Consider the following 24949-nt stretch of genomic DNA (forward strand, 5'->3'; position numbering starts at 1 on the left):
GTCCTCTGGTTGTGTCAGTGCTGCCTGGAGAAAGAGCCCAGCCCCAGCTGAGCACAGCCACCTTTCAGGGAGTTATAGAGTGATAAGGTCACCCCTGAGTCTCCTTTTCTCCAGGCTGAGCACCTCCAGTTCCCTCAGTCATTCCTCACAGGGTTTGTGTTCCAAGCCCCTCTCCAGCCTCATTGCCTCCTCTGGATGTGCTCAAGCATCTCCATGTCCTTCTTAAATTGAGGGAAATATCAGTTCTTGTTCTTGCACTTCAGAACATTTCTACCTAAACTCGGTGCATCTGAGGTAATCCTACCTGAAGCCTGTACTGGCACACATATCTGAGTGTGCGGTTGAAGGAATGAATTTTTAATAAACAAAAAAACTCTGAACAGAATGGCACTCAAACTGGTTTTCAAATTGATGTTTCGATCGCAGTGTAAAGTATCAGTTTAAATATTGCAATACCTCATCAACAGCAAACAGGAAATATTCTGACAGACATTGGCCAAATTCTGGTGCACATTTAGAGATAGGAAATGATTACTAAAAAGCTGATTCTTGTATCCAAGCAACAACTCAAACACCTGCATTATGTACTGGTACAGACTTGGCAGAGAAGAGAGGATAAAATTCTGCTGGGGTAGAGTTAAGTAGCAAGCTAGAAGCTTATTAATAAATCCAGGCAGATGCTTTCCTCAATATCAGGTTCAGAATGCTTCACATGTAAATGCCACACACGAGCCCAGGACCCTGTGAGGAATATCAGAGTCCTAGGAAAGAGCCAGGCAGGGATGTGTTTTGGGAAAAAAAAACAACAGGAGACCTGCCCCATTCCAATCTCAAAGTCTCTAAACTCTCTTCCTAATGCCTACATCTTACCAGTGAGGAGTTCCCATTCCAGTTACTTCTGCTAAAAAGAAAAATAGCTTTATTTTAAACCAAAGTGATGGCTCTGTCTGGTCATTGCAGGCTCCATAATGTTCATCATGTTATGAAATAATACTTATGCTTTACTCATCTCTACTAAGCTTACGCTGGAGACTTTCTGTTTAAGATACTTAGAATAATCTGAAAACTGTTCATATATATTCAATTTTATAATTATATGGATCCATTCATGATATTTTTAAAATATTTCAGCAAACTATTTAAGTGCTTTATCATATCATATATGCTGAAATATTTTCCAATGCATTTTATCCTTACATAATGTACTTAATGTACGGTTTTCTTTGCAAAATCTTTTATATTCTGTAAACTGAAACTAGAATATTTATTCAAGTAATCTTCCTTCATCTTATGGACCCTCTAGGAGGCCACAGTTTCTGGTTTTATTTTCAGGTCTGACGTGATCCCTTAACAGCAGCATCAACTCAGATATTCTGTAAGAATCTTACTCATGCAGGTTGTACTGTTTTCCTCCAAAAGCTGATTATCAGCGCAGGCACAAACTCTGCCTCCAGGAATGGCCAAACAAAGAGTGCTGCAGCCTCCATTATTAACACGACAGGCATTATCACCTGGGAAAAGAAATAAAAAGCAACTTCAACAGCCATGCTAGGACTAAACAATGGGGGTTTTAGTTGCCTTTTTTTTTTTCCTTTAGGAACATAAACAAATGAAGAATTTTTAGCAATTACTTTCCTCTTGTGTTAGGAGCACATTATTCTCATATTTTGGTTACCGTGGGTTATAATATTTAAACATAATTAGTTACAGATCACAATTCTATAATAATAGTACCAACACAAAAAACTGCACCATCAGCTCTCAGCATTTTATCTGCCTGTTTATGAAAGGAACAAATACTGCAAAATATTTGGCACAGCTACATGCACGCAATGGCTTCAAGGAATCAAACAGCAGATAAAGGAATGTTCTGAAGTTAATTGGCATCTGTACACATTAAAACAACGTGGCTACAAATGCAGATTAGGAAAAAAGAGAGAGAAAACAAAAGTATAAAGAGATCTATGGCAGATAGAATATAGGCAAATATTCCACTACTCTTTTCTGAGCACATCTGCCATTGCTGTGCTTTGCTTTTCTGTGTTATTGCTCCTTCCCCAAGCTGTTCCCATGAAAACACTGACAGCTGTCAGGTGTTTTACCATCCACCAAGGGCTGCTGCACCCTCACCACCTCATTCCTGGGAAAACCAGACTTCAGTCACTGAGAGCCCACAATGTCCCAATTTCTGTTTGTGTCACTTTTGTCACTTTGTCCTCATTCCTGAGAAAACCAGACTTCAGTGACTTCAGCCACTGAGAGCCCACAATGTCCCAATTTCTGTTTGTGTCACTTTTGTCACTTTGCTTAGATCTGCTCTGCTGGGGACAACCAGCTTCCCATGAGCAAAGCTCTGCTGATTTCAGGTGCTGCTGAGAAGTGATTATGACCAATAGAAAACTTCATGTCTGCTAAACCTTTAAATGAAAGCTGTTTTCCTTTTTTTTTTTTCCCATCTTCCTGTTCTAGCAAAAAACAGTTCCTCCTTTTAAAGGTGCAGAAAACATTTACCAGTCTGGGCTAAACCAGACTCCATACAATTCCCTCTCCTCAAAGCTCCTCACTTCACTTTTCATAGAAAATATAATATTAAGTTCTCATGGAGCTATGAACATGAATATTAAACTGTCCCACCAGAGCCCATCCTGCAGGTGCAGAGAAGTCTCTTTAAATTATCAAATGAACATCAGACAATGAACAAATAATTTAAGATTTTGATTTTTTTTAAAATATTTTAAGATGTACCTTAATATGTCTTGCAATATTGAGCAATGTTAATAAACATTTTCTATACTTTTTGTGATCCATTATACACAACATTTCTTAGAAGAAAATGTGTCAACAATCCATTAAAACCCCACTGAACTTTTAAATAAAATTGTGCAAAATGATTAATAGAGAATGATGTGAAAGGCCATTGTAGTACTTGTACTTTCAGTGGACAGGGTGTCAGTGAGATGACAAGAACACAACTCTATAACCAGGCAAAATCAGAATTCTCTGAGATGTCTGAGGGCTTGATCACAATTTTAGAAAGAGCGCAGACTGGATACTTAATACACATTATTAGATCCTGACTTCAAGTCTGAGACAGTGATATAAACCACTGTTTAATGAACTGTTACAGCTATGCTCACCAAAATTGAAATATTATGAATGAAACATTAAAAACACAAGAAATGTATTTGAGTCTAAATTTTGGAAAACCTCAGGTAAAACAAAGCCTCAGAAAAAGTAGCCTTGAAAGTCTCTCCATCTTTACAGGGCCATCATTATACAAATCAAAGACTGTCAGTTACATGAAGATTTAAAAAGTCATCAGAAGTTGCCAAAATAAACAAACCAAAATACAATCTTCAAAAATTACTCCAAAATTACATGGCACAAGTCAAAACATTTGCAGTGATTTAATTAAAGCATGTACATGAGTTTGTCACCTCACTAAAAGAGAATAAACTTACAGAATAAAAGACTATTTCAGCCAAATATAGAAAACACATGATGATTCTGAAGCTCAATGAAAGCTGAAAATAAATACTATCAAAAATTAAATCACGAGATCAAAGTCAAATGGTCCATCTTGAAGAAGAAAAGTTCCTACTTAACGTCATAATTGGGATGACAAACTCCTGCACAGTGGGTTATGTGCTAGGTAAAGTGATAAAGAGGGGATGATGACAAGGAAAATAGAAGTACCAAGAGTTAAAGCAAAAAGATCCAAGATAAAAGGGTTTATAAAGTGCAGTCTTCAACCTGGAGGTGCAATGAGACCTTCAGTCCCATCAGTCTTGCTGAAGTGACTCCTAGCCTTAAATGTCTCCCAAAAAACAGTTCGAGTAGGTTAAGCCTCTTTATTGAACAAGCTGTAGAACCTGTAAAGCTATCAAGTATTTGGGGAATTAAATTTCCTCAACTACAGCTCCTAACAGCTATTTTATATGGTTGTTCTTAAAGTAGTCCCAACCTTTTAAAATACTTTCTAAGCTATTATCATATTTTTCATATTTTGACAGCTTTTAAAACAGTTGTTGCCCTGTTGATCACATATGAATAAATCAGGCCAATTCCATTTTAATTAGCTAAATAATTAGTCTAGAGCTAAACCAATTACAACAATGTAATTGCATTTCAGTCATCATTCTCAGGGAAAAAAAATGGAAACCACGCACATCTGTTTAATTTTTTCATTTAAGAGATACACTGAAGTATTTATTGCATTTATAGCTTCTTATGAACCTAACCTCAAGTACTGTTAAATTGGGTAAGCCCACTCTTAGGATCATCCTCCACACATGAGGAGCAGCAGCCTGGTGCTTGAGCTCTTTGCAATCTGAGGAGTTAAAACATTAGCTGATTTCAAAAGAGGCTACTTTAACTGCTGTGAATGCACTTACTCCAGAATTATTTACACTGAAATAGCAATCCAACCTTGCAATGCAGTGGAAATACCTGCAGGGTCATATTCTGAGTGTAAATCCAACTCCCATAATTACTGTGCCTTACCCTCCCATATTTTATGATGCACGGAGACTCAAAAACTCAGCCTAAGAAAGTAAGGGAAATTCTAAGCTCTGAAAGCAAGGAAAGGGGGATAAAACCCCCCCAAAAAACCATTCTTCCTCAAGAGGATCATGCCTCCTGAGAGAGAGACAATGAAAAACACCTCTCTTTGAGAAGATCCCAAAAGCTTCATGTCCCTACAAAAAGCACAAAAAGCACGATTTCCAGGAGCAGTATCCTGGAAAAAGCCCTCTAAAAAATGCCAGTCTGAACTGAACCATGCCCAAATGAAATTACAGTTTCTGTTTGTGTGACAAGACCAGCAGCAAAGCAGCCACCTCAAAAGATCACAGCCAAAAGTTTCTGAGATATGTGCACGTAATCTTTAATATACATCTTGTCTATAAAGTGGTTTTCTCTGTGCAACAATTCAGCCTCGAGCCTGCTCTTTTACAAGGAAAACATGCATGCACACACAAATAGTTTCTTTAAAAGAAATTTTTATGCTCCTTTGGGAGCAATGGCAAGATCAACCTCACTGAGCATGACAAAAAGGGGAGTTCCTAAAGGCTGCAGTCAGCTTACAAAATTCCAATTACAATTTCAAACAAAGAATATATTAACAAGCCAAATTCCCTCCCTTAAGACTTTAGCTCATTCAGCAAAACTGTCTAAGAGGCAATACTTTCTCTCTCTGGTGTTAGCTTATTTGGAAGCCAACAGCAACTGCATTAAATGCCCCTTTTTTCTGAAAAATAAAGGAATTTCTGAGTACCAAATAAAGCAGCAGTCATATTGAAAGCAAACACTGCATCTTTTTTTAGCAGGCACAGAACTCTGAAATTTGGCCACCTCGAGGGTAGATTAGGGCCCAGATTTTGCCTAAAAACACCAACCAAACAAAACCCACACTAAATACAAGAAAAACCCCAAACAAACTATATTTTCACATGTGTTTGAATGTCAGAGAGAGTGCCTGAAAAGCAGCTGTGGTAAGAGGAATACTGTTGCAGCAACCCTGACATAGCACAGTGCTAGAGAGACCAGCTTGGGTCAGGGAAAAGAAATTTAGAAGCTACAGTATCAGAAAAGAGAAAATTTTAACATAAAAAAAATAATTTTTTAAACAGTATTTTCTCTATATTTATTCCTGATGCTTATTTTTACGTTTGGTGGCAGACCAAACAATCTGGTAATTAGAAATATGTTTTAATTAAAGCAAGCAAATAAATAGTCAACAACTCCTAGGAACACTGCATGTAGTAAGTGGAATTCAAAGTTTTCTTCAGTAAAACACATTTTTATCTTTACCTGTAGAGTAACAATTGTATTTTCTGAATTCTAGCCATGCAAACCTATGGCGAGCTCCTAGGAACACTGCATGTAGTAAGTGGAATTCAAAGTTTTCTTCAGTAAAACACATTTTTATCTTTACCTGTAGAGTAACAATTCTATTTTCTGAATTCTAGCCATGCAAACCTATTGCTTTTATCTCATTTCTCTACTGATACTAGTAGCAACAACTATGGATTTTTCCACTACTCTCAAACTACTTTTATCATGTGCAGCATACAGTGTTGATTGTAGACCAAGATGGGGGAGCAAATTAAAAAAAGTGCAGGCAGGATCTATAAGCTCATTTAAGAAAAAGTAAATGTAATCACATATTTTACATCTATGAATCAATGTAAATATGTTTCCCTCTATAATTGATACTTGCACAGCATTTCTTGGTCACACAAGAAAAAGGGCAGTAAAGGCAGTGTGAATGCACAGAAGGAATTCAGAGAGGAATAATGCTGTGATTCACTTTTTAGTATTTATGATAGAATCAATTTCTGCTTCAATGGACTGAAACTCTGGAGAGGAACTTTCTCGTGCCACAAGCCATATTTGTTTTTCTATTTTTGTTCATCCAGTCACCTCAAAATGCTTGGAGACTCAAAGGGAAAATGTCCTTCAACAACAAAACTCTGGAGAAACTCTATAAGTACCTTGCTGTTTGCGTGGATCATAAATCTGGAGCCCAAACAAAGGTGGCCTTTCACTTCTCAACAGTGTCACATTCCTTGATACCAAATCCAACTGGAAAATTGACCCATTCATGTAATCTGTCCAGTATATATAATTTCCATGGTGTGACAGTCCAAAAGGATGATTCAAATCTTTTCCATTGTAGACTACCTGCAATTAATTAGTGGTAGGTGAGCATCAGCAAGGTTAAAATAATCTTTAACTTTTAGAGAAGGTAAAACAGGAAGTAGGAAAACTGAGACAATTACTGTCCAAACATAACAACCTATTGCAATAAAATGAAATGAAAAGTGCAAAACCCTTCTGTGCAGCAGAACCAATATCTAACTAAAAAAAAACCCCTTCATTTAAATTCACTTTAAGTGGCCCCTACCAGACAACACAGGAAGTGGTGCAGTCTCTAACCCTGGAAGGATCTGAAAGATTTACAAGCGGGGTTTAGGGTCATGGTTAGTGGTGAATTTGGCAGTGCTGGGTTAAGGGTTGGACTTGAAGATCTTAAGGCCTTTCCCAACACAAAAAATTCTATGATCCTGTGATTTTATCCCAGCAGATGCCATTTGGAGTCATTGGTCTCCTTCTGGCTGGGATCCTTGCTTGAACCAAGAGTCTTTTTTCTACCTTGCCTCTAGAGAGAAGGAAGCAGCTCCTCACATGCCCTACCTTCTCTACTTCCAGACACAAACCCAAGAGAACAGGGAGATAAAGACAACTAAAATACTCTTTTGAGGTGATTGACAAACATCACCCCCTCTTGCTCTTTAAATTTTCTCTTTGGACTTGGAATTCTTACATTCAAAGCTCCTGATCTCTGATCTGCTTTTGATCCAAATTCATCAATCAGTCAATAATTTGACAGCTATTAGTGGAATTAAGTACCTCCCTATCCCCCAAAACCTTTACTGTACTAAAGATTATAGATGTGACTGATCCAGTTCAATTTTGACCAAAATAACCTATAATTAAATACAAATGATGAAACATCAAAAACAAGTATATTATAGTTATTTTCAGCTACATAAATTCAAGTAGTTATGCATTTTTTATTACATCTAAGGATTATAGAAAACTCACTTTTCAAAAAAAAAAAAAAAAGAACCATTCAGTGACATACTTCAAAATAAAACCTGTAGACATGTGTTTCTTATTATTCACCAGTCACTAATTTTATGAAGCAGATGGTAAAACTTCCCCAAGTTATCAGACTCCAGTTTGAGCCTTAACCATTGTCGAAGTGTCTTATTCTGTGCTTGTTGCTTCCACAAACCCACACAGAATATCTGCACAGTCTTGTATCCAGCTAGTACAGACATTAGTAATAATTAAAGCAATCTCTGTCTCTAACATTTTTGAGGACTGCCCCTATGACTATTGCAAATGCTGAAAAGAGGCATAGAGATTCAGAAAAACTCATCCAGCAAAGTTCAAGGAAAAGCCTATCTTTGGCAAACAAGTAAAGCAATCTCTGTCTCTAACAGTGTTAGTTGAGGACTGCCCCTATGACTATTGCAAATGCTGAAAAGAGGCATAGAGATTCAGAAAAACTCATCCAGCAAAGTTCAAGGAAAAGCCTATCTTTGGCAAAGCCAAAAAACCCGTGTTTTTTTACCAAAAAGCACTTCGTAGCTTCATGGCTTCCCTCAAAATATAACTTATTGCCACAAGAGAAAAAATTGCTAAAAAAGAAAAAATAAAAAACAAGGTTTGGTGCCACTTAGGACAGAGGAACACCTTGATCTGTGTTTCAGCCTCTCACTCGAGGCTGCCACCATCACTCCAGCAGAAGTGATGCAGGACATGCCATGGATTCTGCAGACTTTAAAAACCTTGGGAAGTATTTTCAACACAACCCAATAAAATCCAGAGACCGAACATGCCTGAGGCAAACCAGCAGCATTTCTCTTTTACCTTTCTGTCAGTCCCATTCAAATAGATCCTTTCAATGTGATCATAATAGGCATCACACCAGTACAGCACGTTGGCATGGTAGTCCAGAGTTAAACCATTTGGCCAGAGCATCTTTGATGTGACAAAAACCTGCCGGCTGTAGCCATCCATCCAGGCCTTCTCAATCCTCCCCACGCTGGCATCTATTTCATCTTCCTCCCAGTCTGTCCAATACATCCATCTGGGGAATTACAGAAATGAGCATTCAGATCCCATTTTAATCAGGTGAATTGTACCGCAGGCTTTTAGCAGCAGCTTGTCCAAGCCAGAGCACTTTTGACTTTTTCATGTTTCTTTCCATTGCTGTTTCTGCAACTCTATTTACTGTCCCTGACCACTGGATGCTGCTGAAGTGACACTTATGTTATTTTGCTCATATTGTGATAAATTACATGAATACCAAAGAATCAACAGACAAGAAAAGTGAAAGAATTAAGACCTTATTTATTCCCACCAGAACTATAGGGTTTCTTTGTTGTTTTCTTTTTAAACCATTACTTGTATTGACTTTGTAAAAAAAACCCCACATCATTACAGTGAGCTGGTTCTGTCCAGGTCAATTTGCCTTCATGATGAAAATCTCCTTTTTATTACACCTAATTTATGAAAGAAGTTGCAACACAATAAATATTTGCACTCTAGTTTTAGAGCAAAAGGATAACCTTGGCATTCTGTGAACTTCATGAAAGCAGCTAAATCACTCAGAAAACAGTAAGGTGCACTTTGTCCATCACAAAAATGTTTTGCTTTTTTTTTGTGAAAATTAGTTGAAAAAAAGCCAGTAGGCAATTTTAGCATAGTTTTATGGCTTATAGTGCAACAACATAGATTTTAAAAAAAACCCAAACAAAGTCTGAAAGAAAAGCACCAATATTACTTTGGAAAAGTTTAAAAAAATCTATTAACTACTCTAAAAGTATTGACTCAAAGGAATTCTATGGGCCATTCTCTACTGGAAACTACAGAATAAACCTTTGAATTTAATTATTCTGAATATCATATTCTATTAATGAATTTGCCCTTGAAAACTGTGATTTTGACCATTTAAAATACAAAACGTGAACTTGTCAAAAACAGAAGGTAGCAAATATGCTAAGGAACATCACTTTTGTTTTTTCTATTTTTTAAACACGTTTTTCACTAGGGAAAATGAGTTAATGGGAATAAACACTTAGAAACCTGTAAGCACTCTGAATCATCTCAGATTGTATCACATACAGTCACATCATTTCATAAATGAAAACATTTGCCAGACAGCAGATGTTTACTTTTAGTCAAACCTAGGGCTTCAATTAATAAGCATTAAAGAGAACAAAAACATCATGCCAACCTTATATCCTATTAAAGTTATCATGATTTAATTGCTATTAATGTACCTCACCCTTTCTTTCACCAGGTTTATGTTTCTGAAATAACTTCTGTGATCCTAACCCATCAACCATTTTATGGGCCTGTACTTTGAAGAGTAAAGCCCTGGAATTTAAATACTGAATTTACAAAGGAATGATACACTGAAATGAAAAATTATTTTATCACACCTATGCAAATTATATCAAATCTACTGGTTAAAAAATTATTCAAATGCACTTTTTTGTATAAGCATAAGTTGATATTTATGAGAAACTGGAAAAAAAAAAAAGAAAAATTGCATTACACAAGGCTGCAGGTATGCACATGCAGTATTGTTTGCTTTTAATTTCTCTCAAAACACCCACTAGAAGGTTGTTTTGGGTTCTGTTAATGTTTTTGTAAATATGTGCAAAGGACATCAGTCTATTTTTGATCCACAAGCCTTACAAACTCCATTTCATGTTTGACTAACAGCACTAGGTTTAATCACAGAATTATAAACCTTGCACATGCCCTGAGGCTCAGGTCAATATCGCACTTATTTTATTGGGAGACAAAATATGTTTTACAAATATTTACATGACTTCTCAACAGCAATTACTGAGCTTTTCCCCATTAACTTTTTGTCTGTCCTCATTCCGTTTATCCTGTCATAAGCTAAAACCTGCTCACGGTGACAAGCATTTATGTCCATGTGCTTTAATTGTATCTCAAAATGCAGTTAATGTTCCAACACCGGTTAAATCAAGACTAAAATTTTGGAAACACAATTAAAAAGCCATAATAAATGCTATCCCTCAGGAAGAGCTTCCATGAGAAGTATAATCATGAAGGACACGCTATTTTATTAGAGAAGTGTTTTATATAATGGCCCTTTTCAGGCAATACATCTTCATACCCTGCTTCCTGTGCCATGCATTTACTGAGCTGGAAAATTTAACAAAGTAATTGCAGGTGTGGTTATGGCTCGTGGTCTCATTTTATACCCTCACTATCTGACCTTAATGAATTGTAGTCTTTCCACAGCCACTTCCACTCCTCAAAGGACAGACTCAGAAGGGAAAACCTGAGAGGGTAAATATTTTCTGTAATAGGAAAATAGCAATCAATCCAGCCACACTGAAACTACCTACCTACATCATTCTTCAGTGATTTTTTAAGTAAATTACCATCATACCACAGTAATATAATGTGATTTTGTTTATTATGCAGCCTACCAAAATTAATTTAAGCTAATAAGTAATGAAGAGTACCTGTCTCAGTTTTATAAACCAATGTGTACAAGAATATGGTCATAATTGGCTCCAGAAATTGAGATTACAGAGAGAGAAAGACAGGAGAGTATCTTAAAATTCCCTTAATATTAAAAATTCATGCAGGACTTACACCTTCAATTTGTTTGAGAAAAAGGTGAGTCACATTCACATTAACAGGACAGACATGCAACAGTGACAGGCATACAAATTCTCCTGAAGGCTTCGGGCAAGAATTCTGGGCAGGAATTACAGATATTATGGACTCCTGAAGGATTACAGATCCCTACATAACTCTACAAACCTCACCCTGAGCAAAGTGAATCCTGTATTTATGCCACAAAGACAACCATCACAGAAAAGTCAGTTTGCTTCATACCCATTGACAGGATCGACAACAATTCCTCTGGGGTGGGACATGTCTCCCTCCAACAACGTTTTCCTACTCTGAGCAGCTTTTTCCAGTCTGGCAACAGCAATGGTTTTCCTGTGGCCATCATTGGTCCAATACAGATTATTTCCAATCCAGTCCACTGCTATGCCTTCCACATTATCAAGATCTGTTGAGAGAGAGAGAACAGTAGTAAGAGATTAATACTATTTATGCTCTACATGTACTTACCTTCACTATTTATTATGTGATATCCATGTCATATTTTTAAAATTGCTTTTTTCCCTTATCTACTGAAGGTCCAAAGCAAATTACAGATATTTGGTACCAACCAAAGGACCAACTAAACTTTGTTCACCTAAGAAACTAAACCTAGATTTTGTAAATCAATCACAGGTGTAGAGATGACAACATGTCCTGTGAGAAAAAAATATGAGAAAGCTATTTGGAAAAAAAAAAAAAAGTGGCATGAGCTCTGGATTATTGGAAAATGTGTTTTAACATTTTTATCCATATTTCTGATATACCTGAACACCACTGTACTTTTTGGAAACTATTTTTCCCCGTGGTTTAAGAAGCTGGAGGGAAGCAAAGGTGTCAGAATGAGCTCTCTGGGACATGAAACAAGAGGATGATGACATTTCTAACCCAGCAACCACCTGGTCTGACCAGAATCACCCAAAGCACAGAACAACTGTGGCTCAGGCCATGTCTGAGAGCAGTGCCAGCAGCTCAGCCAGCTTCCCCAGGCTGATGGACACTGCCAGTTTTACTTTTCATCTCTCAGTGCCTTTGCTACATTCTTTGGAAAAGACAATGTCGGAGGCAGCTGAAAGTTCCTGAAAGAGGAGAGTAGCCTTTGGTCTTGGAGTGGACCTGGAGCCCAAGGCTCAGAGGGGAAAAAAAAAAACAAAAAAAAAAACAAAAAACAAACAAACAAAAAAAAAAAAAACGGGAAGCTGAACCCAAAAAAAAGCCAAATCTGAACAGGACAGGCAACACAGGGAAACTTGAGCTGTGCAAGAAATGTCCTATTGAGCTCTGAGAGGCCTCAGCAGATTTTGCTCAAGTCAAGAAACCACTGACATGAGTAAAATCAAGCTTGAGGACAAGGAACTATTTTTTCAAAACCCATTTTATTTTTATCCTGTCTGATATAGGCAATTTGAGCTAAACACAGTTTTTATACCAATAAGATCAGATTTTTTTATATTAATAGGATCATCTTATTAAAGAAAATATTTTGCTAATTTTTTGGTTCTTTGGGAGTCAAACCAGTTCAAATATGGACTGTATTTTTATCAGCAGCAAAACTGTTAGATTAGAGTGCTGGATACCTCCTAAAATTTCCACATCTATTCAGCTTCATATAATAATGTCTTTGAGCTACCTTGCCTTCTGCAGGAATTTTGGGGCAAATGTGATTCTAAACTAAATACAATTTAAGTTAAAAAAAAACCCACATGGTAAGTAGATACTAAATATATCAGAAAGTTTGGAGGTTTAAGGAGTATTCTACTGCATGACTCTATAGAGATAAGTTGCATTGGTTTTGAGGAGTTATAATTAAAAGTCACTTTTATTTCACTAAAAGCTTTAAATACATTAATTACTCTTCAAACGGTTTTCACATCAAGTAGTAAACAGGAAGAAAACAATGGTCATTGTGCCATTCTTGTCTTGATTTGACTACAGTAACTCAGTCCTTCTGCAGTAAAGCCCTTTCAGCCTAAAAGGGATGAGGTGATAAAATATCCTTGTGATCATTCTTCACTTGTTAACTGAAAAGTTAGCATTTGTAATTCAGGAATTTCCAGCAGAATTTTCCTAGCAACACTAATATGAGAGCTCCAGATACGTTGAATGTAAAAAGGAGGTTTTTAAAAACAGTTCTTGAGGCAGCAGTTTGCCACACTGCTGTTCAGTATGAAACAGAGAACAGGCACAACATCTAATTTGGTACAGAATGGCCAAGCTCACCAATGCCATGTGTAATAAATAGTGCTTCAAATGCCAGATTAACATAAAACCTGGTGGGAAAATAGTTCTTCTATATACCAACCATCTAAACAGCTTCCAAAGAGCTCTACAGACTTACTTGGTCCTTGTTTAAGCAACAAGTTGACCACCTTGACTAATATTTACAAGTAAATGTTATAAGAATTTTAGGGTTACAGCAACTCCCCCCCACCCCAGAAAAACAGGGGTAGAAAGACAAGTAAAAAAAATCCTGAGCTTGTGTTCCTGTTACATTCACTGAGCAGTATTTAGATCCATTTAAAAATGTCTGTGGTTTTTAAAATCACAGACATGAAAATTGTGGTTTTTTTTCCAATTTTTAATGTAAAAGACTGATTTTACATGCAAGTTTGAAAGGTTAATTATAATTCTTGTTGCTGGTGGAAGTACAGTACTGCTGCAGCTGTGCCACCAGCTCTAAGCTAGGCTGTGCTGGGGGCTGTCAAATTGTTATCAACACTACCCAGCAGTTTGCTTCCCAAAGTGAAGAAACAGAAATCACAGCTGAAACTATATGGGAAATCAAACTCCAGCAGTGTGAGGTGCTCAGTGATCTCAATTCCCAGTGAACAGCTGTAGGATCAGGCTCTTATGTAGGCAAACTGTAATTATCTGAGCAGCAATACTGTCTGAACAAGTGTATACATTCTCAAAAAAACCTGATAGTCACAAAAAAAAGGCAACTTCTAATCTGAGAAGTGGCACCTACCACAGCTAGAAGCCCTTAGCAGCATGCTGCTCAGAGCAAATATTAAACCACCTCCTGACACACCTGATTTTCTGTAGTAGCCTTCCACCAAGGAATGATTTAATCTGTCCCTGCTGAGTTCGTGAGAGTTGACAAGAATAAAAACTGAGGTGTTATGGCTGGAGGCCATATTAAATTTTTAAATCATGAAAAATACATTAACAAGTGTTCTTTAAATATACTTTAAAGTTATGAAACTACACCAGGTTAGAACTAACAACATAAGCTCCTGGGGAAGAAGGAAGGGGAGAATGACAGTGACATATTTTTGGTCTTTGTAAATAGTAGAATCACCAATAAAAAATCATCAGATAATCCACAGCTCTTTCAGTATTGCATTAATATTTTTTGTACTTATGTTGTTGTACTTATAAATGTTGTACTTATAAAGAGGAGACACTGCACTTAAACATTATTTACAGGAATACCACAAATTTTCTGGTTTGGCATGCAAAGTTTATTAATTTTTGAACTGTTTGAACCCAACCTGTCTGACCACAACCTGTCTGACACCTTTCAGCCAGGATGCTCCTTGCTGTTCCTTTATAATGTTTTAATTTACATATTTCCTGCTCCTTCCTCTACTCCACATTTGAACTACTTCCCCGTCAAATGAAATGCACAGTTATGAAAGGAAATCCAGCAGTGGAAGATGTGAGATGTACATTATCTATTCCTGTGCTGGCAGTGAAATGAAGAATTACCAGACTGACAGCTGAGTATTTGTTATTTTCTGAGACAAATGCCCTTTATTAACCATTCACCAGAGCAGGGTAAAGAGCCTGTCACTATTCCTTGCAACTGCTGCTGAAGGGATCTTCGTGCAGACTCTGAGGAGAGACCTTACACTAAAAGAGCATCATATCACTGCACAGAGGAGATGGCTCCTCAGAAGTGTGCATTAAAACATGCTTATGAATGACAGGCAATGAACATTCTCCTGCTAAAACAATGGTATTTTAGTTACTTTCACTGTCCTGAGCTTCCATTCACAAGTAAAGATATTAAGCTCTCTCTGAAGGCTAAGATAAATACTTATGTTTCTTAGACTGAGGACCAGAAAATAATTACTGTAGAATGAATTGCAGCTGAGACAGTTGCTACCTCCTGCTGAAGCAGTATTTCAGAGAAGGGTCCATAAAGGAAAACAAAATATCAATTGACAAACTGGATGTTTTTTTCACTACAACAACATTTGGTGCGATGAGATATGATTCTAGACCAGGGAGATTCAGTGTAGTGGGAGATGTGGAAACTAAAGACTTGCTGGCATTTTCCCTTATTGCTATAATAAATGCTACAAGCATCTTAATTAAGGTTCTAATAAATGTTTAGGTCTAACTGTTGCTTCCACATTCACAATGGAAAATGCATCAGGAAAGACAATGCTTTTTTCCTAATGAGTTTTCAAGCACTACAGACAGTCTCATTCTGCCAAACTACTTGAATAAGCTCCAGAATCCACAGTGTGATGCAGGCTGGAGAGAAGAAGTTTTGTAAAGTCTGCAAGGATTTGGGATGGCTCAACAAATATCCAGCTACTGGAAGGACACAGTGGAGAAATAGGAATTAATGACCAGTAGTGAGCTTAAATAGACACAGTAAGAATTCACAACAGAGTGACTTAACCAAACTTTATACTTCTGCCCTCAGGAAAAAAAAAAAAGAAAAAACGGGAAGCTGTAAAAAAGTATCTCCAATTCTTTTCAAGGTCAAATTTGTGTCTGTTTTCTATGGGAGATCCAAAAAACCTTTAAATTATCTGCAAATGTCAGTTCAGCTTCTAAGTAGTGAGCATGTCTGAATGCCACCACCACTGAGCATCACCCACCATCTTTGAGGATTGTTTCTCTCTCTGTGCCATCAATTTTCTGCCGTCCAATCAGGAAACTGGTGGTATCAGCAAAGTAAATGTAATTGGTTTCAGCGTGGAAGTCCAGAGCACGAGGATTGACCAGGTTCTCGATGGGGATCATGTACTCATCAGATATTTTGGTATTCAGGTCCATTCCCCGGATTATTCCCGGTCGTCCCTTCCCATAAAAAAGAAACAATTCATTCTTTGGTCCTGCAAAAGAAAGATTACAAACATAAACAATTGATGCTGCCTAATCTTCTTCACAGTGCATAATGTCCCTGTTTAATTAACTGGCATAATTAGTGGGGAGCAGGAGCCTTATTCAATACTGAAAATTAAACTTCCATATATTCTGAAGGTATCTAGATTAAAAAACCCAAAAAAAAGCCAAAAAACAAACAAACCAAAAAAAAGAGAAAAAAAGTAGCTAATTACATTACCTTATTCAAAACACAAGTTACTTGAGTGAACTGTTTACATCTAATTATTTTTTTTGTGTAAAAGTTCGCACTGAAAAAGCAGTTATTGATCACAGAATAACTTTGCATCTGCTGTGAAGTGGACATATATAGCTCTGTAGACATTTAATTTTACAATTCATTAGGATCCATCAAGGTAATGTAGACCACAACTGAAGTAATCTTAAAATCTAAATACACCATGAATGCCAGCATATACAGAATGCTTTTTTCCACCTAAAGTTTCTCAGAATCAAACAACAAAAAAGATTAAATTTCTTTAAGACTGAAAGGAATAAAAAACCCCAACATACTCTGTTCTTTCTAGCTGTGGTAGAAAAGACAGATATCACAATTTCATATTTCTAAGATTTTTACAATTTAAATAATTAAGCTGACTACCAACAACTGAAGCTTAGCAAAGTTATTTTCTTTCCTTAAAGATATTTATCCTTAGAGCCTTAATGCTATCAATATACTTCTTGGAATTCTCTACATATTTTTCCTGCTGGCTCTCAGGCTTTTTTGGTGGAATTGTCAGTGAAAACTGCATCAGGTTTGACTGAGGTCACATAAATCCATCTACCAGCATCCATCAGAGTATCTAACTGCATGTCTTTTACCTGAACTAAATCAACACCCTTTGATTGAAAAAACAGGCAAAACCCAGGCATTCCCCAAAACTCCTGTTGGCTGCAGGTGACCAAGAGATTGTGTACGTGTAACCTGAGGTATAACCACAGCTGCACAAATCACATTTGTTTTCACAAAGTATTCTGAGAAAAACCTTGACTTGGTCACATGAATGTTCTGCTTTTGTGCTCTAAGTTGATTGTATGGGTGGAAATTGTAGCAGTACCTGTGTGCTGTGAAAAGCCATGGCATATAAATAAAGAGTGATTAATGTACAGCTTGTGATAATTTTAGTATTCTTTGAGCATTCCAGGTTTAACCTGTCACTCCTGTGAACTGATCCAAATCAAATAACGTAAAGGGAATGAAAGAAGCATGTGAACAAAGCATCAGGTACCCATTAGAAGTGTGTAATATATAGTTGAAAACTTAGAGTTTAAGGCTTTAGAATATAGTAATATATATATAAAATAAGATAGAAGTTTTAGGATAGAAGTAATATTTTCCTCACCTTTTTTAATGAGTTCAAGTAGTATTGTAATTAATATATTGCAATTAAATTATAATAAAATTACCATTAATAATTGTAAATAAATTTTAAAAGTCTATATGATAGGTTATAAGTAGTTATTTATTAGGTTAAAAGTAAAAATAATTTAAGTATTATTTTTTACTTAGATAGTTTATCTTTAAAAATGTTATTAAAAATATAAATCTATTTTTAATTTATTAGAGTATTGTAAAATTCACAGTTTATGAGACTATAATATAGATAAGAATTAATAAACATTTGAATTTAAACAAAAAATACTGTCCCACACATTTAACTTGAATCCAACTTTACCCCAAAGCAGCCCATGTGATCTGCTAGAGAACACCCAGAACCACCCCCAGACGATTCCTGGCTGGCAGACTGATCCCAGTGACATACTTTTGCATGACCTGCCGTCACTCCCCAGGATGAAGCCAGTCCTGCAGCGACAGGTCCGTGCTTTGTGGCTGCTGCTGAGCAGGCAGAGGTGGGAGCAGCCCCCCGGCATTCCAGACGGATCCAACTCACACGCGTGGCTTCTGACTGTGGCGAGGGGAAAACAGCTCAGATCATTGACAGCCAGGCAATTGCATCAGCATGGAGAGAGGTTAGGAGGGAAAATATAAAAAAAAGGGGGTTTTTGTCACAAGAAATCTTTCCCCAGAATATAACTGTGGCGTTCACATTCTATGGAAAAATCCCTTCACCCAGGGTTTTTCTCCTGGGAAACTGAGAAGCCTCAGAGAAAAGGAAAACAGTTCCTATCTCATTTGTTTCTTCTCCATTTTGCTCATGTGCAATGTGTTTGGAGGTTATTTACCCACAGGTGATTGTTCTATTGGATTCTGCTGTGAGTTGTTTTCACTCTTTGGCCAATCAGTGCCAAGCTGTGTTGAGACTCTGGAGAGAGTCACAAGTTTTCATTATCATCTTTTTAGCATTCACTAAGTATCCTTTCTGTATTATTTAGTAGTATAGTATTCTTTAATATAAAATAGTGTTATAAAGTAATAAATTAATCTTCTGAGAACATGGAGTCAGATTCATCATTTCTGCCTGCGTCAGGGATCCCTGCAAATACAATATATAACTTCTAAGGAAGGTGTTTTTTAACAATGGCATCCAAGCCAGGCCAATAATGCCCAGGGCTATGGTGCCGTGCCCGTGGCTTTGTGCAATCACCCCTTTGTGAATGAGCTCCTGCACAGCATTTGCTGGGCAGTGCTTCCCTGGGGGAGCTGACACTTCTCCCCTTTTCCATTTGCTGCTTTGGTTCATGTGCTTGGATGGGGTTTTCTGAGGACAGAGTGCATCCCATGCCCACACAGTCTGGTATTCCTTCTACTCCATTGGGCAGCACCTTTCTGGGCAGACACATGTGCTGAAACTAAGGAACAGAACAAGCCTTGTAGAATTCTTCCATATTTATAGAATCCCAGAATGGTTTGGGTTGGAAGGGGCCTTAGAGCCCATCTTATTCCAAACCCCTGCCATTGGTAATGACACCTCCCACAGGATGTTCCAAGCCCCATCCAACCTGGCCTTGAACACTTCCTGGGATGGGGTGCAGATTTGTACAGCTGGGATATAAAACCAGCTGAAGTCAAAGAATTCCTTATCCTTGATTTCACATTTCCAAATGCATGGTTCTATATTAGCAGCCTAATTTTTAATTTTTTTTTAGCTGTTTAAGGCAATATACTGAGGAAACAAAATCTATCAGGCTATCTTACATTTATTTTCTAAGCTGGCTGAAACCAAAAAAGAGTAGTCTAGTTCAAAAAATGTTCTGTTCTTCCTACGTTACCTCAAGCTTTTCAGGTTTGTTTCTTTTAAAATAAAGCAATCAAGTGGCTTAGGGTCGATAAGGTTAAAGGTAATACAGCAACTCCACCAAGCTGAGACAGCTGTTACAGAGAATCTTGACAAGCAACAAACATGTCCATTCAAAACAAAAGGACTAGTGGAGTAATCACAGGATGTAATAAAAGATTACACTGTGCTCATGTCTCTCCTCTACTCAACCTCTCCGACTCCCTCAGGAGTATGAGAGGGATGATTATAGCAAAGAAAGAGACTTTGCAGCCTCCTTCAGACATTGACATCTGCAAATCAATGTCCTCAGCTCCAGGGTGAAAATTAGTTCACCCACTCTACATCAATTTAGAGTTTGTTCCCACTTCACAAACTTCTTCAGATGCAGCCATTCTGTTTAGAAACATCGACATTGAGAATTGATGTGTTGGCTTTTCTGTCCAAGCAGTCATGGCAACGATTTATTGTTATCAGTCATGCCAAAAACATTCCCATAAAGCATCACAGTAAACATTTTGGATCTTGCTACATTTGCAAAAGTTCCCAGAACTCCCACTAATGTTCTGCATACAGAAGGGATGTGAAATTGCTGTTTTACCAAAAAAAATCTGAGATAAAAAAGAGTTTTTTCATTCCAGATGAAAATGAAGATTTCTTTCACTGATGGCAAAACTGATATTCGCACAAAGCAAGGACACCCTGTCAGCATCTCCCTCTCTCACCAGGGCTGTGCTGGCAGCTCAGCTGCCCACACTCCTGTGCCTTTTTGGCAGCCCCAAAGACAGGAGCTCACCTGAGGGGTGGGTCTGTCTGAAAAGCAGGCCCAGAGATATCAGGAATCTCTGAGGTCTGAGACCCAAAGCATGTGGACAACACTGGACCTCCAACAATCCTGAAGGTGTTAAATTCTCAGAGTGCTGAGTGCCACAATGTGCAGAGCAGGGCTCTTGAGCAGCTCTCCAGACTGAATTCTCTGAAAGTGTTGATTTGGAGCTTAGAGACGTGGGAAAAGTAGAACAACCACACAAAACTCAAGGAAGAGAAAGCTCTGCCACAAGGACAAATTTTCATTCCGTCTTCAGATGCTTTTTTCTGGTAGGACCTTTTTGACTGCACAAACACTATCTGGTTTTGTGCTTTCTAGAGACAGGAAATTTGATCTTACCTGCTGCTTGAGTTCTCTTCTGGAACACACGGATCTCTTTAGCATCATCCAGCCTAGCAAGAGCCTGAACATCAGTACCATTGTATCTGTGTATTCGTAAAATGCTCAGGGTGTCTGAATTAATTGTATATAAATAGTTTTCGAACACTGCCAAACCACAGAGATGCCTAATCTGGAAAAGAATAAAATGGTATCATTGTTTTAGCTCAATATTTTAGGCATTTAGGTGAGTTGTAAATGCCAAACACTACTGTGGATTGTATGTGATAAACTGCACAAAAGCCTTTCTGAGTACTTGTAAATAATAAACACATATTACACTAAAAGTATAGTTCACATTCTTGTAGTCTGAAATTTATAATTAGAAAAGCTTTGTACACGAAAGGTAGAAAATTCAAATAATTTAGCAATCTAAATTCCTTTAGTCTACAAATTCCCCAGTTTCTCTTTTTATTAAATTAAACTCTTCTACATTCTTGAAGTGCAACAGCTGCATTAGTATTAACTAATGATCCTTAACTAATAGTAACTAAGATAAATTAACTATTATTAACTAATAAATATAGCAAAATTAGAAATTTAAGACACAGCCCATAGGTGTAATTGATCCACTTTTAAAAATTATTTTATGATCAAATGAGGGCAAATAGTGCAAGATATACCTGCTGAATATTTTATTGAGAAAATATTTTATGAATAATAAACAAATTCTGTCAGCTTTGCTGTGTTCCTTTTGTTTTGGTGCCTCTGAATGTGGTGGTGGCCACTTGGTTCTGCTTGTTTGTCAAAAAGTAAATTCTGAAATTGTGAAAATCTCTGATGTGTCCGGGCACATTGATTAAAATTATTTAATAGCGGGTAGTAAGACAATTATAGATCAAACACAAAGTGTCAATAATTTAGAGGCTGTGCTTGATTTATAGATTTAGAAAATGTAAAATATCTCACTGACAATTCTGAAAACTGAACAAATTAAAGATAATTTTGTTGGCAAACATTCAGATATTCATAGGCTGAATATCTTATTACTTTAACCATCAATTGTTCACCACAAAGTATTTACTTATCTCATTCACTCCCAAATTCAGACATACATCACCAAAACCCAACCCAAACAAAAAACCCTGTTGTGCATCAATTATTTCAGTCATTCTGGAAATTACACCACAATTGGCCAAGTCTTACCATTGTATTCTGCCTTCACCCAGGAAAAGCAACAATTAATGACATCATTGGAAGGGTTTGATTAAGACCCAATAGAAATTCAATGCAATTACAGTAAGATGGAAAAGAAAACAGCCTTGAAAATAAAGCCACATCTGCAGCAAACTGTGGAATTCTCCCCTGAATTACAATCCTTTCTTCCCTATTTCCATTTGCACTCAGTTTAAATCTTTATCATTTAACTCCCATGAGAGATTTTCTTCATTAAAACTATTAAAGCTATGTGGCTCATCCTACAATGTTTTTTATAATGATCCAATAATACATATTTATTTTTTAATTTGTTGGGTTTTCTACATCTCATGAAGCTTTTTAGCAACCCTGTACAAGAGTGAAAACATTACTGGCTTGTCCTTTTAAAGCCACCCAGGCAGTTAATCACAGAATCTGGTTTTGTTTGGAAAGCACATCTTTGATGCATTTCTACTTACACAATAAACTTTACTCCCTAAAAATTCTTGGGAACATTTTCATGGTCTGATGTTTCCTTGGACTAATGAGGAGTGATTTTGAGAAACAGTCATTCTAGGTCATAGCATATGCAGCACAAACATACTGAAATTACCAATTCTTCATTTGAGTGGAAAGGCAATCAGTACCATTTGTGACAACAGGGAGAGGCCAAACTTCTTCATACCCTTCACCCATATCAAAAAACAGAGATCTCATTTCTTAGCTAATCTTGAGAAGAATCCCTCTGAACTTGATAAAGTATCCACTTTTGCACCTAAATTTCAGCAAGAAGGGGAAGAACAAGCATCTCTCCTATGACACAAGTACAGCTCAGTTAGAAGCCTGTAAAGGTTTTGGTTTTTTTTTAATGGCTTCTGAAAATGATTTTAGCTTTTTAAGTGTCTAGTCCAAAATGGTACTTAAAAAAAAAAAAAAAAACAAAAACAAAAAACCCAAAAGTTTTCAAGACCTCTTGCTCCAGAACTGGTTAAAGACTGAAGAGATTGGCAAAAATAGGAAGGTGTTTGCTAAGCCACCACTTAGACTCCTTTTTGTCACATTTTCTGCCTATTTTTAGTTAACAGTCTCACCAGTTGCATCTTGCTAAACACTGATTACTTGGAAGCAACGAATGACAGAAGAACAGGTAAAATGTTTATTCTACTTGCACATTTTTACATTCCCTGTTTAACCTCAGGCAGAAATATATGCAAACTTGGTCCTCACACCTGGCAGTCCAGGTAGTGACCAGAACAGTTTGGTCTTTGCTGATTTTCCCTGGATTTACATAAGATTCACAAGTGCCAGAGAATTCTTCCACTCTCCAGGTTAATGGACTGAAATGCTCCTGCTCTAAGACTCACAGGCTCAGAGTTTGTATTTATGACTCTGAACATCAGGATCAGCTGTAAAAAACATCATTGCCACCAACAAAAATAAGATTTAAGGGTGTCCAGATTAGTCTGAATGGGTGAAGAGCTTTTGCTATTCTATTTCACATTATTGTGCCTGTTAGTCTCTCCTTCCTGAGTGGGTAAGGACATCTTGTCATTAATGATTTATCTCCCTGCACCTTTCCACCCCAGATTTTCCCTCCTGAAGTCTTTAACAATGGTGACTTACAGGGTGCATTGTTAATGAGACACTGCATGGAAATATTGATAGGTTGCAAAATTGCTAAATTGCAGATAAACCAAAGCATGTAGATGAATCTTCTAAATTCTAACACATCTGAACCAAAAAGGTAAAAAAATTATTAAATTCCTGTAGCTGCTAGCATTATGTGCATTCATTCATTTATATTATTACTTTTTATTGATTTGCAAATAAATACCTACTTGTCTGCCTTTGGTTATTGTTTGCCTCCTTCTCCCCTGGTAGTCAACAACTTCTACACTCTCCAGATATATGTCAAGCCAGTACACATATTTATTGATGAGGTCTAGTGCCAGAGCAGTTGGCTGTTCAATTTTCGAGTCTACTATCCACGTCCTGTTCATTCCATCCATGTCACATCTCTCCACCTTGGCAGCATTCCCATAGTCTGTAAAGAAAAGCTTGCTGTTGAAAGAAAATAAGATGTTGTAAGTTTTAAAGGGTGTGAGCAGAGTGCAAAGCTCCTGCTGGCTCTGAAAAAAGGGAGTTTTAATTCTTTGTCATTTCAATTTCCTATATACACCATATAAGCACATAATTATTTTTTAAAATTCACCATACCTTCTAACAAGTTAACAATTACACAGAATTATCTTTCAAACGTAAAGCACAGAAGTTCTAAATGCATTTTTCTTACTAAACAGATGCACCACATAACACTCCAAAATTACAGTCTTAAATTCATTTCTAACAATTATTTGTAAAAAGTGGTAGGATAGTTACAGATACCAGTGACAAAAGCACAAAGCACTCAGGTTGTCTGGAGAACAGTTATTGCACATAAACTATACCAAATACAGGGATCCCCACTGTCAGTGGTTTTAACATTCACTTCAGGAGGAGTTGCTTCAGTCTGTAGTACATTTGTCTCCAGCCTTGGAAAGGTGTTCAGGCTTCAAAATGCTTCCACAAATCCAGTGAGTCATTCCATGCAGGAATAATGGGAAAATATCAAAGACTTAAAATTGCTGCTAAAGCTCCCTAACCCAATGCTTGATTAGCATTCACTGGGTTTAGCAAATCAATTCTGATTAACCTGACAATATTTTAACAGGATTACCTATTTGTGAGAACAAATTGCACTTGCAGGCTGAAGACCACCTTGCCATGACTTTAACAGGCTGTAAAGAATAATCTGATTCCAGGCTGAATGTTACCAAAGCCATTTTGAGAACCAGGATTTCATCACCCAAATGAAGTGAATTATCTCCTAGTTATTACCACTAATGGGAATAACTTTGGATCAACAGCATATAAAACTTCAGATATCTTTATGTGACAGATCAGTAATTTATAGCCTTGTAACTTCTCATAAAAATCCAGTTTTAGGCTATTTGCTGAACAGCAGAATGAAACCCATATCCTTTATTTTTATTCTTCAAATAAATAAGAATATATTTTAAAGTGTTTCAAG

At 37.0% G+C, this 24949-nt stretch overlaps 1 protein-coding gene across 4 annotated transcripts in view; it reads right to left on the reverse strand.

The window, feature by feature from the left end:
• LRP1B (LDL receptor related protein 1B) overlaps nt 1–24949 on the reverse strand; it is a 626536-nt gene that overhangs the window by 207904 nt on the left and 393683 nt on the right. For all 4 annotated transcript variants that reach the window (XM_039700520.1, XM_039700493.1, XM_039700511.1 and 1 more), the window contains 8 exons: nt 23718–23940; nt 20704–20875; nt 18123–18266; nt 16074–16310; nt 11464–11644; nt 8443–8662; nt 6495–6684; nt 1389–1511 (listed from right to left, as the gene is read on the reverse strand). In XM_039700520.1, the coding sequence (XP_039556454.1) occupies nt 1389–1511; nt 6495–6684; nt 8443–8662; nt 11464–11644; nt 16074–16310; nt 18123–18266; nt 20704–20875; nt 23718–23940 (1490 nt within the window). The remainder of the gene's footprint in view (nt 1–1388; nt 1512–6494; nt 6685–8442; nt 8663–11463; nt 11645–16073; nt 16311–18122; nt 18267–20703; nt 20876–23717; nt 23941–24949) is intronic.

Source organism: Passer montanus, unplaced genomic scaffold (genome assembly GCF_014805655.1).
Source record: "Passer montanus isolate IOZ18808 unplaced genomic scaffold, ASM1480565v1 scaffold1, whole genome shotgun sequence".
In the NCBI taxonomy this organism is placed as follows: Eukaryota; Metazoa; Chordata; class Aves; order Passeriformes; family Passeridae; genus Passer; species Passer montanus.